The sequence below is a fragment of the Eriocheir sinensis genome, chromosome 3, assembly GCF_024679095.1.
Source record: "Eriocheir sinensis breed Jianghai 21 chromosome 3, ASM2467909v1, whole genome shotgun sequence".
Taxonomy (NCBI): domain Eukaryota; kingdom Metazoa; phylum Arthropoda; class Malacostraca; order Decapoda; family Varunidae; genus Eriocheir; species Eriocheir sinensis.
Window position 1 is genome coordinate 25,947,567 of NC_066511.1, and position 18,620 is coordinate 25,966,186.

General features: G+C 39.0%; 1 protein-coding gene across 1 annotated transcript; it reads right to left on the reverse strand.

The window, feature by feature from the left end:
• Positions 1-531: 531 nt before the first annotated feature.
• On the reverse strand, positions 532-17,278 carry LOC127007278 (coiled-coil domain-containing protein 6-like). Its single transcript, XM_050878052.1, has 8 exons — positions 16,989-17,278; positions 13,114-13,263; positions 12,804-12,947; positions 10,545-10,633; positions 8,323-8,480; positions 7,239-7,490; positions 6,632-6,798; positions 532-3,367 (listed from the first exon to the last, which is right to left on the reverse strand). The coding sequence occupies exons 1-8, from the start codon at positions 17,265-17,267 to the stop codon at positions 3,128-3,130; spliced, it is 1,479 nt and encodes a 492-aa protein (XP_050734009.1). The 5' UTR covers positions 17,268-17,278; the 3' UTR covers positions 532-3,127.
• Positions 17,279-18,620: the final 1,342 nt, after the last annotated feature.

Genomic DNA, 18,620 nt, shown 5'->3' on the forward strand with positions numbered 1-18,620 from the left:
CGTAGGCTCCCACGGCCACATTTATGTGTTTAGAATGGTGTCCCTCTAACAGGTGTTAGAGAAAACGGATGCGCCCTCATTCGAGTCAGTTTATGGGTTAAATAAAATATATTGTTTCATTAAAAATTTAATATTAGAGAATCTGGGTGTAGTTAGAAGGCAAATAAAAGAAAGGCAACTTGCTCTCTTCCAACCTGAAAGGAAAGGGCCACACAGCAACATAGACCATACAACCACGTTTCCAAATGAGCTATATTATTCTGTAGCTTTTCTTTGCCTTGTTATTTCTCACTCCTTCTTGTGTGTTTTGAATATATGCATATGTGAATCTACTTCATAAAAAAACTTTTTCTTAAGGTTGGAAAGTCCTCTGTTTAATAAATGTGATGCAGGTGACATCTCCATTTAACTCATGTTGTAACAGGCTCGCTAAACAAGACATTGCCAAATATCTGGTTTTCCAGGAATGCATCTCCATTTTATACATAAAAAAGGTTAACATGTATAATAGTGAAATATCAAAGACCTTCATTTATGTAGTGTTGAATAAATTTATTGCTTCAATATAAATTTTCCCATGAGGAAGTTATGTAACTCACTGAATATAAAATTTCAATACACTTTTAATATTCTAGAAGTAAGCACCACTATCATTATACTCAATAGGTATCCCCAGGAAGGTATTCAACTCAAGCCTCACATCAAAAATGCCTAAAGGTTTATGTGCTTTGCTATTAAGAAAAGGGGTTTCAGTGTTGCATATGAATGGTTTTGACAGTCAGAGCACAAAGGCAAAGCCAGTTAGCAAACTCTCAAAGTAAATAATAAAGCAAACAAGAAATGACAATATGCATCCCTCAATCTATATACATCATAATTATCATTACATTTTTGCAAATTAACATATGCACAATTCTGATTAGCTATTATTTATTCTATAATACAGATAAAGTTGCTTTATCCACATTAAAAAAATAATGTGCTGCCCAAGGAAATGAAACAGTATCTTAAACATTGATATTAAGTCAACATGTTTTTCTTACACATAAATGATTATGTTCATGGTGGGGTAGTGGCATAGCTACAGTGAGGCTAAGAAAAGTTGGGCCCACAACTGGCACCTCAATATGAAATTCTGAGGGAAGTTATGTAATAAGTAACTGTATGGATACTTGGCCCTTCTCATAAAATTATGTAGATCCCTAGCTATGCCACTGTTGTGGGGTATTAGTTTTCCACTCAAATACTTTTGAAAAGGTTAGCATATTCAGGATCTTGCACAGCAGAATCATTGGTAAGGCATTTAGTGGTTACTACATCGTATCAGTCTCAAATGCCTTAAATGCTGAAAACTTGTAGTACTTGCCCAGATGAGAGTTCTGATTGAACTGGAGATTTGATTCATACTTCATATCCATTAAGAATTTCCTAATAATGTTAATATATTCAGATACAACATGCATGCATTCATGATGGCTCCTGACAAGTATTAGGCTGTCATAGCAATGCGGTATAATACAGAGTGATAAAGACTTGTTAATATCATTAAAAGAGCATGATGAACTATTTTTTTTTCAATAGCAGTTTACTGAAATTTCACTCAAAATGTAGTGGTTACATTAAGATCAAGCTATTCAAGAGAACATGATAATTTATTTTGTGAAGCTACCCAAGGAGGACATGGTGCTTATTTGGAGTGCAGCTCAGATTCACTGATGCCAAAATCCAAAGATATATGACACATTAAATATCATAATATTAATGACCCTGCCAGCTTCTTGCACCTACAACCTATGGATAATAAAAATAGCATCTGTGTATTACCCTGCTTCCAGCACCCATGTAATTTTCAAGCTGCCACAACTATTTACAAGCAAATAACAATCTATGTTGAATACAGGTAATGCATTAGTGCTGGTGATGTATATTAGCCACAGTGATATAAGTCATTAAACAGTTAGTACAGCAAGTATGGTCAAGAAATACTTTTGACCATATTATAAATGCCACATACTTACCAATCCATATTTTATTTGAAAGTTTGATCACCCACACAGTTACGATGATTATTGTGTGGATAAATCAGCTTTATCTGTGTAGTGAATCTTTGTCATAGCTTTTTCCAATCTATAACAGCAACTGTGTGCTTATTTTCAATTATACAAAAACAATTTCCACTTCATTCTTGTAAACTTTTGAGACCTACTTAGGTATCATCCAAAACAATGGGTAACAATAAAATACTATGACCAAATTATCCTATAATGTAATTATTACCTGCATTTTCAAATGGAACAGTTGTGCATAAACTGGTTGATTGCAGTTTCAAATAGTGTAGAAGAAAATAATCTGTGCTACAATCAGGTTGAATATGTATTAGTGTATCTCATCTAAAGGAATTGAGTCGGCACTAAATTCTAAAGACACTGACATACAGTGGTCCAACAACAAGCAGGCTTGATATCACAATTTTAGAGGGAGAAAGAGATAAAGATGGACAGACACAAAATACAGACAGACAGACAGAAAGACATTCAGACAGACAGAATGAAAATAACTGAAACAGACAATGAATGAAAGAAACAGACAGACTTACTCACTGATATAGATTGACATTAAGTGTCTTAAAAGAGATGCTGGCAGATGAACCAGACAAAGTGACTAAGGCAGTGATACAGACTGACTGCTAGACAGAATGACAGACAAGGAAATTGATGTACAGACTGACAGAGGAAGACAGAAACAGTCCACTTCACTGACATTGTTTCTTATACTAACACAGCTTCAATTTATTCTATTAACATTTCCTTATGTCAGTATCTCACATAAGTATCACATTTAGCTTAGACATTTTCTATGAACTTAATATGCATATGTTTTAATAACTGAATTGCCCAAGGACAGCTGTGACATACATCATTCACTGTACAGTTGTCCACACTACCAAAAATGTCCAGAGTTGCCCCTTTTCACTGTTATCAGTATTTTTTCTATCACAATAGTCACAACATTATCTCCACAAGCAAGAAAAAATAATTTCCCAATTCTATCAGGATATTAAGCTTACTAGCAACCTTTCTAAAGGTGATATATCAGATTTTTCACCAAGAATCCATGCTGTTCTTCATCAATTACGACTCACATCCATTGGGGAAGGTGGAGCAACAGGGTGGGGAGAAGAAGGTAGTTGAGGGGCTGGAACTGGAGGAGGCGGGGGGTGGGGAGGTGTTGAGCTGGAGGCTGATCCAGATGTACTAGATGATGTGTGGTGGGAGGCTGGAGTAGCCAACAAAGCAGAGCTACTTGGAGGAGGAGCAATGGGTTTCACAAATCGTTCTTGAGAAGTGCGAGTGCCATGCCTCTGGAACTAACAATGGAGGAATTAATATTTGATTTACATAAATCACACACACACACACACACACAGATTTGAGTAAGCTTGGACAAAAGAAGACACCTCCTCATATGTCCCCCCAGGCCCCCTCCACCCCCTCTCGCGACGCCACTGCACAAGGGTCCAACGTGCAGATGGAGATCGAGGAGATGAGCAGGGAGGGGGCCGTGGTCCACAACACCCAGGGCGCCTCGGAACGCTGCCGGGCTTAACTTGATTAGCCCTTGCTTGGGGGGCAGCAGGAGAGGTGCGACCTCTCTCTCCGGGGTTACGCGTGGAAATCAATCAATCAATCAATCTCTCTCTCTCTCTCTCTCTCTCTCTTTGCCAGCCAGGCAGCTTCCCTTCGTACCTACGCAATATTACATATAGTATATACAGTTACACAGTTAAATACATACATACATACTTTTACAAATTTACATGATACATACATACTACATAGTTACTATGTAAAATTATCTCCTTTTTGCCCTTCCGCAAAATTCTTGACATATTAGGTTGTGTAAATTTGATAGGAAATGAATAGAAGGTGTAATTTTAGTAGAAGTAGAAGTTTAGTAACATACATTAATTTATTTTCTTCAACTTTGCAAGCTCTATACTCTGTAATCTGCATTATGATCTCTAAGTCTGTGACTCTGTAATGAATAAAATATATCCGCAACATCCTCTTTGTGTGGTGCGGATGCGGATGTTTATTTCATCACAAATGCAGATGAGGATGTTTTATTTATCAGAAATGTGGATGCGGAAAATTATTTTGATGTTCCGCGGATGCGGATGTGGATATCCGATACATGACTAATATATATATATATATATATATATATATATATATATATATATATATATATATATATATATATATATATATATATATATATATATATATATATATATATATATATATATACACACACACACACACACACACAAGCGGTGACTTGGTATACAAGCATCTCGTTTGTACAAGTCTTTTTTTTTCTTTATACATGTTTGTTGCCACCTCAAGGGTGGAGACACGGTCTATATGGAGGCTGTCAGGGTCAAGCGCATACATCCCTCCAAGGAGGGACCACAGGCCCTTGCTGGATGATGGCTCATGAAGGGGAGGGGAGGATGTCGACAGACCGACTATATCAGCTGACGTCAGCCTAGCCAACCAAGTCGGTCTTTCAATGAGGACCAGCGTCTCTTTGTACAAGTCAAAGATGTGAGCGTGGGTTCCCTTTGTTCGCCGGAAGATGAGAAATATCTCAGTGGTAAATGGTTTGTGTTGTAGAAATATGCCTGTAGCCATGACCAACCCTGCTGATGATTTATATAACTACACATGTAGTCTAAGGGTTTAAATAAAATTAAATGATTATTTCTCTCTCCATTCATAAGGATCCACTGGTAGTTATTCCTGTCAATTTTTAGTTTATAAATCCAAAGAAACAATGCATTTCAACATTCATTAAAGTAACAGTTAGTATATTGGTAAAGTTAGGGGCATACGCTTTAGCTGCGTGTGGCCTCGGTGCTAATCTCTGTTGCATTGGCCCTTGAGCCTGTGGTGGGTAAGAACCTATCACCCCAGGGCACAGGGCTGGTGTGACAGCCTGGTTACCACAGTCAAGAAAAAGAAGTAACATTATAGTTTCACCATTTGCATGGAAAGGAACATCACAAAATGCAGAAACTTTTCACCACAGTCCAGTAAAGTCATAGGATAAACATGCTACAAGCAGTTAGTGTATATTCACCTAACCCTCTGCAAGCATATTGATGTCATACAGGTATCTGACTTGTATAATCATAAAGCATGACATATCCATTAATTTGGGCACAAATTTTGTGAAATTTAATAGGAGCAGCCTGCTGGGATGGTCAGGGAGCCACAGATTTGAAATTTCACTAAAAAGAATGCTGATTAGTATCACATCAACTTATGAAGTTTCACTTCCTTATTTATGTCAGTCAACTTATGAGTTAATGTGCAGCATCCTATCCCTAACTTATTCTCCTCATAAGGTAGCTGTGAATAGTGTTAGTTTGGAGCTAAGGGCAATGTCAATTCTGTAGTGTCAGCACCAAGTATATATTGTTGATTTTCAGGGCCACTCAGGCTAGTTCACGCCTGTCCTCTAACACGTCCACATGTACACATTCGTATTCTGTTTTCTTCCCAAAGAGTACACAGACTATAATTTATCCACTGTTTGTCTATCCCAACATTGCAAGTATAGACAACACCCTCAACCCCATGTCTATCCCATCACTGCAAGTCTAGACAGCACCCTAAACCTCATGTCTATCTCATCATTGAAGTCTAGACAGCACCCTAAACCCCATGTCTATCCCATCACTGGAAGTCTAGACATCTTCAACCAAAGTAACATGCAAAGTTTTATCATCACCTACATCAAACGCTCAGTGAAGTAGCCCCTTCCATACATCTTCCTGATCATGTATGATTGTATATCATCTTCTCTCCATCAAGCATGTCCTTGAACTTCTTTATCTATATGACTTGGCATTAACTCTTCCTCCAGAGGTAGTGTTTAATACCCAGACTCTACATACAATTGATTTTTTTTTTTTTTCATCTATCACAACATTTGAGGCCCCAGCTACTAAATTTGTGTGTGAGCTCTATCTCTCTTTAAATATACTCATAGCTAATAAATATTTCTCAAAAAGTTGTAAACAAAAAAACTCACGACTAAAAAGAATTCATCATTAGAGGAATAAAACAGCTTCTTCCATTTTACTTATGATTTCAACTCTAGCTCCTCAGATTTCACTTAAGACTGGTAGCCATAACACATCCCTCCACTCTTTACTGCATCGACATCCATTCTGTCATCGCATATTCAAGTCTTCAAACTTTCCATGCCACTATATCACTAGTTCATGTGGTACCTAGTTTTGCATCAAACATTCTGCCGTAGATTAATTGCTTATGAGATGCCATGAATCAATTTTCAGGGAGATTCATGAAATGTAATAAAATGGGGATACTATGTACACTTGAACAATAGAGCTGATAAATGTGTAAATATGACTTATTGCTACAAGGTTAAAGGTAATTAACTGGTGCTTAAGTTAGCACTCAGCTGGCTGCTCACCTTAAATAACAAAATTACTCTCAAATTATGAACATCTGAACCTTCACTAATTAACAGTCAATATCCAATGATAGCAAATGTGGTGCTATCTAAAATATGCTTAACAGAGATGTCAACTTACTGCAGGAGATATTACAGGTGGAGGGGGAGGGGATGCTGATGGCAAGTAGTTAGGTGGAGGAACAGAGGGCGGAGGATGGTGGATGATCACCTGGCCACAGTGGGGGCACCGACCCATAGGACTTGGTGGGGAGAACAAGTCACGTCCACCACTGTAACTTGAAAGACCTGGGCCAAAAAGATGGTTAAAACATTTTTATTGCAGTTTCATTTACCTCAAGCTTAAAAAATTATATATAATATTTGATGATTTTATTGATTCCATAAACTTATGGATTTTTGAGGCTTCTAAAGAAGAAATAACAATATAGCTACTGACTGCAAAGCTTCTCAGTCAATTAACATGATTATTTCAACATCTGCTTTAAAGTAAATGTAATATAAAACATTCTTTTCAAAATTTCACCAAATGGCTGTATGAAACTATACTGATAAACAAGTGGTTCTGAAACTTTACTTAGTGATGCCTACATCATTCAATCTCCTATTGGCATTGAAAGTGCATGAAAACAATTTTTTCTTTTCCTAATAAAAACTAATTGAAAGCAAGCATGCAGACTGGCATACAACCTCTACATGAACACCACAGCAAAACACTCAAAATGTACCTGGTGACAGAGGACGTGAGGAGCTAGGAGAGGGGTTATACGGCACTGGGCTGGAGAGTGTTCGGTGACGATGGGAGGTGATTTCATTGTAGTGCCTCTCCTCCTCCATTTCCAGGCTTGACTCAGACTCAGAGAGGTGTCGACATAAGGCTTCTCGTCGCTCAACTTCCATTTGCAACTTTCTTTGGAGACGCAGATTTTCTTCACGAATTAAGCGCTCCTCATTTGCATATTGTTGGGTTGTGCGATTGTCTGCAAAAAGCACAGCTGGCTTACCTGTGTATAACAGCTGCTCTGAATGCAACAACCTACCTCAAATAGTATCAACATATTAAGTTCACATGCTAAATTAATTTGTTCTGAAACTTGTTCTAAACTCTGTTTCCTGTCTGAGTGGGGAATAAGACAAATGAATCTGGGATGCAAGAGAAATTATTAGAGAATGTTCACCAATTTGTACACAGCATTCCAATACTGTCAGGAATAAGGTGCTCTGAGCAGTAGTTTAAAGTGGAAAATTGTCAAAATAAAGTCTAATTATCAACCTTTTTTTTTTTTTTTGTAATATGTACGGCACTTCACTTTTATGACTATCTCCAGTTTTCAATCTAACTTACTTTTCCTGATATGAGTGTTAACTGGGATGGTGCATACCATGTAACTCATATTCTACTAGTTTCTTAAATAATGTGATTTTCACGTTAACTTGGGAGGAAAAACTTAAATCACATATACTGTCACATAAAACTTCAGCCCTTCACTTCTTAACTGGGATCTATTTCCCTTTTATGAGTCACCATTAGCATATTTTATTGAAAATCCTAATAGCTAAAATTGTATATTAATAGGATTCACTTATATTATCTTCCAAGTGAAGGGCGTTATGAATATTCGCCTGGCAAATTGTTTTATTCCTAGGTCAAAACTACCTATAAGTATCACTTTGTTGTCTATTTAAAAATAAGAGACCCATCATCGAGCCTAATCATAAATCCTGACTTCTTTGCTCTTAATAAACTGTTCTTACACACTTCTGGCTACACTCTCCCAAAATGCACAATGTAGCTTAAAAAGGATTACTTACGCTCTTCCTGGGCACTGGTGAGTTGCTCCCTAAACCTAGATACTTCATCCCGCAAGTGCTGTATATGAGAAGACAAATTGTTTGCACGGTCACCTTGATTGAAATCTGCTGGAGATGGGGGATTGGAGATCGGCTGTTCAAGTTTGCCCTGCAGCATCCTTGGGAGGGAAGAGAAGATGATGAATGATAAGGGTAGGAGAGGATACAGAAGAAATGTGACAAAAATATAATAAAGGAGGAAAACACAGTATGAATGCTGAAATATGGAGTTTATATGAATGAGAATTTACTGTTATACAAGTTAACTTTAAAACAAGTGCCACATATGATATCAGAATAATGGAAGTTATACTAAGGAAGTAAAGAATGAATATTGTAGTTAAAAGGGTAAAGTTAATGGGGTGTACCAGAAAATGTGTACAGGAAAATTCTGAAAAAGAAAAAAGGGTTAGAGGGTTTAGGGAGGGAAGAGGATGTGTAGATAACTTTTCTACTAACCACTCAACAGTCAGGGCAGGCTCTATTCCAGAGCACCAAATTCAAACTGCTAGTAGCAATAGATTCTATATTTTATTAATTATTTTTTACAGGGATATTTTCCAGGGAACCCAGGACATAGATATGTCCTGGGCAGTGATGGGCACCACTAGCTGAAAAGTTAGCTTTGCTAACTAGTAATCCACTAACTAAAAAGTTAGCTTCACTTACGCTAAACCGCTAAACTGATAAAGAAATTAGTAGAAGCTAACGCTAACCGCTAACTTTTTATATGGATTTAGCTTCGGTTTAGTATTTTAGCTTTAAAACCCTTAAAAACAAACCTAGTGACCTGAAATTTCAACATGTTGTAGCTTAGACATAGAGCTTTCGACAAAGGTATAGCATGCCAAAATCAGATGCTGATAAATATGTACGCAAATAAACAAATTAAATTCAACATCCACATTATTTATCCCTTATATATAAACTTGCAATAGCAGTGCAGAAATGGAAGATGTACTGTAAGGCATAATTTACCCAAAATTGGAAACCCTGGAATTATTGTGCCATGTGGCTGAACTGGTGTTGTGTCTGCCCACAACAGACAAGAACAATTCTGTATGAATTTTTTAATGGACTTAAAGTTAGTGGAGGAAGAACTACATTTCGCAGAAGCTAATTGGTCCCCTAACTGCTTCAAAATTTAGCGAAAACGCTAGTCAGCAAACGAAAAAGTTAACTTCGCTAATTAGCGGAACCATGCCCACCACTGATCCTGGGATATTCTTCATGTAACCAGGACATACAAAGTACATCCCCACTGCAAAAACAGAGTACAGAAATATCATGGATAGGTCAGAAAGTTACACAGGGATTCTCTAAGAAGTCTGTAAGATGCCAGTCTGGCTTTTTATCTTTACAGTGATGAATAAAGTTCAGGGGCAAAAGAATTGAGAAAAGCCTGCAAATCACTGAGCTCACACAGAGGACAGAAGTATTAAAACCATGGTCAATTTAGGTTGGAAAAGTGTCTTGAATCTTGATGCTCCCCTCTTGAAAATATTCAAGTCATAGGAAGGAGGAAATAAATATGAAGGAAGACTGTTTCAGAGTTTGCCAGTGAAAGGGATAATACTGATGCTGATTAACTTTTGCATTATGAATTTGGATAGCATGTAGACACTACTACTACTAGTACTTTACAAAGACAGGAATTTAAAGCTGAAGTATGCAAATTTGAAGGGTTAAAGTGGTCACCATTCTAAGGCACTGGTTTGTATATAGATGTACTCTCAACAGGAAGGAAAGGTAGGTGTTGATAGACAGAAGTGAATGAATTGGACCAGGCAGGGCATGAATGTAAGTAACATCATAGCATACGTAGATGCAACATCCAGCTTTGGAGTGAAATTGAGGATGGAAAAAGTAGAACAAAACAGAGAAACCAGTGTTTTGGTTAACTTGAAGTTTGCAGGAGGAGAGATGGTGTTCCAAATGACAGAAACTGCAGCAAAGACCAAGAATGTTGCAGAAGTTATTGTAGTGAATTAGCTTTCAAGACACCTTCCAGGCACCTTTCAAGGGAGCTTCCAAATGCTTCCTGTATGTATTTAAAGAAAGCATATTGGGGATTTTCTTGACATAACATAAATAGATTGACAGCAAAAATGTGACAGGTTCTGCAGGCTATGGTGCAATCTTACTTCTTCATAAAATAATCATTGACCTGGCTCATAACTTACCTTTTTTCAGCCTCTAATTTGTCCATCCTCTTCCATAGTTTATTGACTAGTGCTTCTTGCTCCTGTTCTAATGTATTCTCTAATTCAATCTGTTGAATATAAATTATAATCAGGGACAGAGTTTTTTACAATTAGGAATTAGGTGCTTACTCTTAAGTTTTGGAGGCCGTGTTATATCGTTGTCCAAGAATAACTTTTTAACAAAGCAAGCAGAGCATGTTTCAGACTTTGCCTACTTACATCATTATGATTTATTACGATGTGAATAATCAAGGCAATTATAAGAGCAACCTAACGATAAAACCCAGCTGATGAAGTGCATTCTGTAGTGAGGTTTCTCTCAGCGGGTGGCTGGCAGGCTGAGTCAGTGACTGAAGAGCGAAATCAAGGTTCTCTTAACTGCTCTGGTAACAGAAATGAGAAAATAAAATGATTAAAGGATAAAACATGTGGCAGAGCTCTGGCATTGGTGCTGCCACAGGTGAATGAATCATGTGGCTGACATCTTGCTGGCCACTGGCATGGGCGAAGTACGATGTCTCTCCAGAAATCTTTGCTAGCCTTGCAACACGAAGCACTTCATCTGCTGGGTTTTATCGTTACGTGCCTCTTAAACTGCCTTAACTGGCCACATCTTTTCAACAAATTATATTGATGAGAATAGGGCAAGGTCTGAAACATACTTTGCCAAATTATCATCCTTATCCAATGCTTTGTTAAAAAGTTATGCTTGAAAAATCATACAACACGGCCTCTGAAACCCATAGTATATCAAAGCTGTATATGAAAATAAAATAGCTATATAAATTTTGGTTGAAGACTATCTATTCACATTTGCATGTCCCTTTGAGAAATTATTAATTTTAAAGGAATGGCAAAGAAAATGTTTGAAGGAAACCATCTACCTTGGTCTACATACTATTTTTGACAAAATTTAAAGTCCCACACACACAACCAATCACCACCGTCGGCATGCACTGGAGAGTTTCACCTCACCTAGGTGACTAGTCTCCTTAAATTTCACCAACAAGCAGGGCCACTGCCAGTGTTTGTTTGCTGGCTTCCTGTCCACACTACCATTTTTGAGTGGTGAACACTAAATGAGTTATATAAGAGGTGCATATGGTGTTTCAGGATGGGATGGAGAAAGTAATGACCGTGTATGAGTGGTTTGGTATGGGTGTGACAGCAAAAGGAGAGGAGTGTGGAGTGGTGGAGTGGGTGAAGCGTGGTGCGTTCAGATGGTTTGGACACGTGATGAGAACGGGGAAAAATGAATTCATGAAGAAAGTGTATGAGGGAAGGATTGAGGGAGGGGGTGTCAGGGGAAGATCACCTGTGAAGTGGATCAATAGGGTGAGTGAGTATTGGAGCGAGAGAGTTGGAAGTAGCAGGATTGAATGTGCTGAGAGGGAGTGCCAGAACAGGGAGGGATGGAGACACTTCTGCTGCGGCCACCCCCTGGAGGGAAGTTCCCGCGAGGGAGCAGGGCGTCAGAGATATAGATAAATAGATAGATAGCACACTCATTTTTTTTTTTTTTCTTTACGTCTTGGCCTATTGCGCCGTTTGGCTTCTTCCCGGTGGATCTTGATGGTCGGTCCAAGGCTTCTTCCTGGTGGGTCCTGATGGTGGGCCCAGCCCGTTCTGGCGCAGGCGAGTGTTTATAGTGGCGCCATCTTGCATTGGCTCATGCTGCCTTCCTGGAACTCATCTTTAATCTTAGAATCTAGAGTCCGGGTTGATAGGTGGTCTTCCGGACAGCATGTGGGTAGTTATAAGCCACTCGGCGGAGGCTGAAAAATCCCAGCTTGGTGGCACCGGTCGGGGATTGATCTCGTGTCCTCCTGAACGTGAGGCCGTCTTGCTATCTGTTCAGCCACCGCCAACGGTGGCAAGTGGTAGTGTGTATGGGACATACACACTAGTTTTCAGTGGTTTATGGCTAGTTTTACAGTGTTGTTAGCCACTTTAAGGCATTTTTAAAGCATTATGTTCAGCTTATGTCATGGCTCTTGGATTCAATTAATGACATAGGGTGGGATATGACTGTATAAACATTTGTCTAGACTCCAAGCAAGAGCAACATCAATATCTGATATTGAGAAAAGAATAAAGGGAATAGCAGAAGTGGGAGTAATCAGATGACATGCATGGAAAGAAGACTTCTATCGCCCAGTTATCATGATTTGGTGATATACAGATAAGGAAACGGGCTAAGAAATAGGAAGACAGGAAACAAAAATACAAGGGGCAAACCTTTTCTCTCCTTAGGGTTTCTAGGTCATTTTGTTTTGCTGCCGTTTCTGTTTCCAGCTTTTCTATCTTGCGCATCAACTTGTTAACAAGGCACTCCTGTTCCTGTTCAAGTGTTTGCTCCAGCTCCACTTTTTCTTGCCGCAGCTGGAAGTACATAATGATATTAGTAAAGTTCTTCTAGTTCTTGAAATAGTATGAAAACTTTGAAAGATAAAGTCATATAAAACACAAGCAGTACATTTTATGTATAGCAAATTCGCATGCAGGTAAACAGAAAATTTCAAAAGTATAAAACAAAATGTAGACCTACTTGACTGAGTTTGCGAGACAGATCATTTGTCAAACACTCCTCTTCCTGCTCGTAATTAAGAGCCAGAGTTTCCTTTTCTTTTTTGAGAGCTTGAATCTTCTTCAATAAAGTGTTGCTAATAAACTCCTCCTCTTGCTCAGCTCTGGCTTGCTGCAAAAGAAAAATGCAACTGACTAGTTAGTGAATAAAAAATAAAAAATAAATAAATAAATAAATAAAAATAAATAAATAAATAAATAAATAAATAAATAAATAAATAAATAAATAAATAAATAAAAAAAAAAAAAAAAATATATATATATATATATATATATATATATATATATATATATATATATATATATATATATATATATATATATATATATATATCACATAGTTATATGGTCTATGGCAACATCCTATCCTTTGGCTTTCGAATGGTAAATCTTTTTCAGTCAAACATAAATTTAAATGCCAAATAGCGAAGAGATTTAAATGGCTACTGCGTGGGCGTGGCACGTTGACTGCGGCGCATCAGCTGGCATGCCAAAGTATGGAGTAAATGTTGAAAAATCAAACATGCAGCAATCTTCAGGGTGAAGTTTGTAACCCATGTAACAGTTTTGGAACATAATTTGGGTAGGTGGTGGCTGAGTGGTTTGAGTGCGGGCCCTGCATTCATTGTGTGATGGACAACGTGGGTTCGAATCTGCCGCTACCACCTGGGATTTTTCAGTCACCGCCGAGTGGCTTGAAACTACCCCTATGCTGTCCTGAAGACCACCCATCAACCCGCACTCTAGAGGAAACCGTTCAAGAGAATCAAGAACGAGCTCCAGGGGAGCATGAGCCAAGAAAAGATGGCGCCACTATAAAACGCTTGCGCCATGACGGGCTGGGGCCAAATACCATCTAGGCCCCTCAAGAGAGCCTACCGGCGCTATTGGCTGGCACGTAAAATAAAAAAATATGGATATGAAAAGTGCAACCTGCTCACAAAAATGTTTGGAACAAATGAACACATAGAAAAAAGATTAGAAATGAGAGAAAAGAGAAGAATTACACTGAAGAAGAGGAAGACAGACAAAGGACATCCAACAGATAGCTATACATCTGGAGAGTACTGATCGAACCTTGCAACAATGAGGGGCGTGGCGCGCCCTGACACCCTCACCTTTGAGCGATTAATACCTTTATGAGGGGGGACAAGGTGCCTGATCCTTTTATGCACTCACTGATATGTGATTACTGATCCCATAAAATTCATATGAAAGTAGCATTGACAGTATAGTACCTACACTGGGCCGAAGAACTTTAGCAAAACTTTAATAGAGTTTTTCTCAAAACTAGTAGAAAATTAACAAAAATATTTTTTGTTTTTTATATTTTGGACGACTTTCATGAAACTTTAGGACATACAAGATCATATATCATATTAATATTCTACAAGATGCTTTTTTGATAAACAGCATAGTTTCTATATATGGGAAAATTATCCAAAAACAAAAACAAAAAAAACAAAAAACAAAAAAAAATTAGATTAACAAAAATAGTTTTCAAAAAAACATCTTGACAAATTGTTCGAATAACAATGCATTATCAGATGTGCATGTCACAAGAAAATCAGTAAAAAGATGGCTGAAAAAAATTAATTCAAAAGTTTTATAAAAATAACAAAAAATAATTTTCTTAATTATTCGTTTCATCTGATCAGCTTGAATTTTTCATATGATAACAAAGGTACTGATATATACAACATATAAATTATTCATGACCATAGATGCAATTTTAATCCACGGCGGACTTTCCCCTTAACCCGGCAGCAGCGGGGATCATGTTTCTTAATGGTCCCTCTAAGCAAGAAAAATGAGAAAAATCATCACTGACACAAACCATTTCATAATATATAACAAAGCATTTGTGATCAGTTTATGTATCATCTATTTTTGGGGGTTTATATCATGGCACAAATTTGGCCCGTTGCTGCTACACGGTAAAGCCACAAATTTGGCCAGTCTCTGCTACTGGGTTAAGCCCCCTTCCATATCTCGTTTTCTACTTTACTGACTGTTTTTCTGTTGTCAAATATGTATTCTACTAACAGTCAAACCTCCCAGAAAACTATAGGAAAGATTGTAGAGATCAAAATAAGTGAGATAATAACTATGAGATAGAAGTGGGAACCTGCATGCCGTGGGCAGTGGATTAGCCCATAGCATCCTCTGGCAGCTAAGGCCTAAGGCTTACCACAGCTACAATCCAATGGGAGCTTTCATTGTCTTGCAAATGGAGGACTTTGCCACTCGCAACCCCCTTTAGGATCACTAAAAGACAAATAAATGGTTAAGATTCGTTTTTGCAACGTACCAGTATTTCATTACCTACCTTATGAAACATCACTAGCTCTTCATATATCTTTTCAACAAACGTTCAACAATCATGGAAACGCTTTCAAAATCCAATTCAAGGACTATTTTTTTATTGTTGAAAATAGGGGATAATATCCACGAATATTATCCGGCGGTCCAGCCGGTTTTGCGATAAATACCTCCTTGCAGAAATAAGTCGCATATGTGTGTGTGTGTGTATGTGGGGGGGAGGTACAGCCCCTCCTGGTTACAAGGGGGGTCAAGGGGGGCGAAGCCCCTGTTAGCCGTCAGGTCATAAAGTTCGGTTGGAGTAGTTTAAATATGCTCCCCCATCCAATACCCCTGATTTTCCATGGGGCCCCCAAGTTGAACCTCTCTGTGAGCTATTTTGAGGCTGCGGCAGCAGGCCCACAATAGGCATTGAATAGTCAATCTTTTAGTCATTTCCAGAGAAAAATACTATCTCCATGATAAACAGCATTATATTTTGTCCAGAAATAAGCAGTCAGCATTTCAAAATTACTAACATCATTAACCCGGTAGCAGCGGGGATCATGTTTCTTAATGGTCCTTCTATGCGAGAAAAATGAGAAAAAATCATCCCTCACACAAACCATTTCATAATATATATCAAAGCATTTGTGATCAGTTTATGTATCATCTTTTTAGGGGAGGGTTATAGCTTGGCACAAATCTGTCCCGTCGCTGCTACATGGTAAAGCCACAAATTTGGCCCGTCGCTGATACCGGGTTAAAATGAATCTTTACCCAAATGAATATACTTTAATCTCCCTTGACCTCCCTTGTGTTGATACGTTTTCGCATTGGGCCAATCTGCCTCTTGGGGTCACACAAGTTCCCAGACACATTTGATGGCTATCTGCACACTTGTTCTGATCTCTGCATGCTTTCCTAACCTGGGAACTTTGAAGGTTGGTAAAAGACACATATGACAACAGAACAGTTAATTAAATATGAAATGATATGTGGAAGAGTGCATAAACCAAACCTTAACCCTGCACTGCATTAAGACCAAAATACAACACATAATGTATGTACTAACCTTGCGTGAGATGGCTACCATAATTTAAATATTCGCAAGAATTTCCTACAATGTCTGACATTTGGTGAAACCTAATGACATTAAACAAAATGCTGTCATTCCATAATTTAATCTGGTCACTTGGGTAAGCTGGGTTCCATGAATATCAAACATCAATTTGTCTTATGCTTCTATTCTACTTTTAAGTAATTATTACTTTCGTCAACAGCCTGCAGCTCTGGCTCACAGAATTATCTACATTCCTTCACACAGAATGGTTTGGCGAGGCAAAGGAACTGCCAAAAAATGCTATGCGAGGAAAAACCTTTCCCGAAGAAAACTGTTATTCCTTCCCAATACTACGCCTCATCTCCTACCAATCCCCATAACATCCTCCCTGCGTGTCTCCCTCCCCGCCCCGCCACACACACGCCCTGACACCGAGGCCCGGGGCAGGAGAGGAACATGCTGCGTGGACTCACAATATTGACAGACGCCTGCCGCAACGCCCTGTTCTCCTCGTGCAGGCTCTTCACGCGGAGTTTGTAGGTCTCCAGCTCGGCCCTGAGGACGCGGTTTTGTTGCTGCAGGCAGTCTATCCTCTTCTGCCACTGCTCCCTTGTGATGGGGGACGGCGGCATGGACGGGGGCTGCATGGTGGGCCCGTCAGTCACGGAGGACGAGTCGCTCTCGCTGGCGCTGTCGGCCATGTTTACACCCTGGCTATAGACGGAGGACTCCCGCCGCCCGTCATCAGTCATCACCAAGGCTCCTCGCCACTCCTCCCTCACCACAAGACATACCTGAATATTGTACGCTCTGATTTTTTTGTACTTTACTATATTGTACCTAATTACTGTTGTTCAGAAATACGATAATAATCTGTGGTCAGGTAGCCTTTAATAGATGGAAGACTCCTCAGCCCGCTGTCAGCAGTCATCATCACCTATGCAAGCACATGCAGTACTAAAAATTGTAAGCTATGATTATTTATTGAATCATGTCTAATTATTGTTATTCAGAAATAAAATAGAACTCTGTGGTCAGGTAATAGACGAAAGACTCCTCCAACCCACCTGTCATCCGTCATCACACGCCCCACGCCACCACCGGGCAAGGAGCAGCGGTGGGTGGGGTTGTGGGTGGGGGAGGGGCGGAAACTGCGAGTTACTTCATTTCATTACTGTTGTTGGCAATAATGAAATAAATAGTGCTTGTCATCAGTCGATCATTACCAGCATATCAACACCACGGTCCTAGCTGGGAGAGAGGTTCGTGCAAGGATTCTTTGGTATAGATTCCTTGGTGTGTGCATGTGTGTGTGTGTGTGTGTGTGTGTGTGTGTTTCCTAGTTGGAGTGTAGGCCTACTGGACCTTAGTTATGCTTGTTGTGTTTGCTGTTTCCATGTCTTCTTTTGTCCGGCCTCGGTAGGGTGGGAAGGAGCAGTCACCACTCTTAACACCCCCCGCCTATATTACAATAGTGATGAGTTAGGGCTTCTGTTTGTGCTGTTTGCCATACGACTAATTATTGTCCAATACTATACCAACCAGTGAACAGCCTAACAACGATACAATAGGACTGATTGGAAGGGTTAGAAGGAATCGTCACCACAACCTATCCACAATTTTTCCACAACTCAACTACTTAACCTGTGAAAAGTTGTTTCTTTGCTTAGGAAAAAAGCCTTCGCATATTTGTGCAACCCCAAGCTATACAGTGGCCAGGCAAAGTGATCAAGGAGGACAATAATATTCGTGATGACTGAAACAAGTACGCTCTGAATCAAAATGTCGGCGAGATCGGCACACGAAGCATGGGTCGGTGTAATCTCCATGTATAGTTACCTCATTGGACGGAGTGTATAGTTATTGGTATAGTCAAGCCTGCCTGTCATCACCAGCCCTACACCACCAGACTCTTGAGAAAAAAAAGCAAGGTGTGTTTTTTCTTAGTTTCATACAGTATTCGTGGAGGAGGTTTACGTAGAACCAGTAATTAGGTCAAATGTACGTAAACGATGGGAGATTCAGCCGCTCATGTTATGGCAGTAACCTTCATCCAGCCCACTGGACAGATGCGTGACGCTCATGATAATTTTTATCAGTGTTAT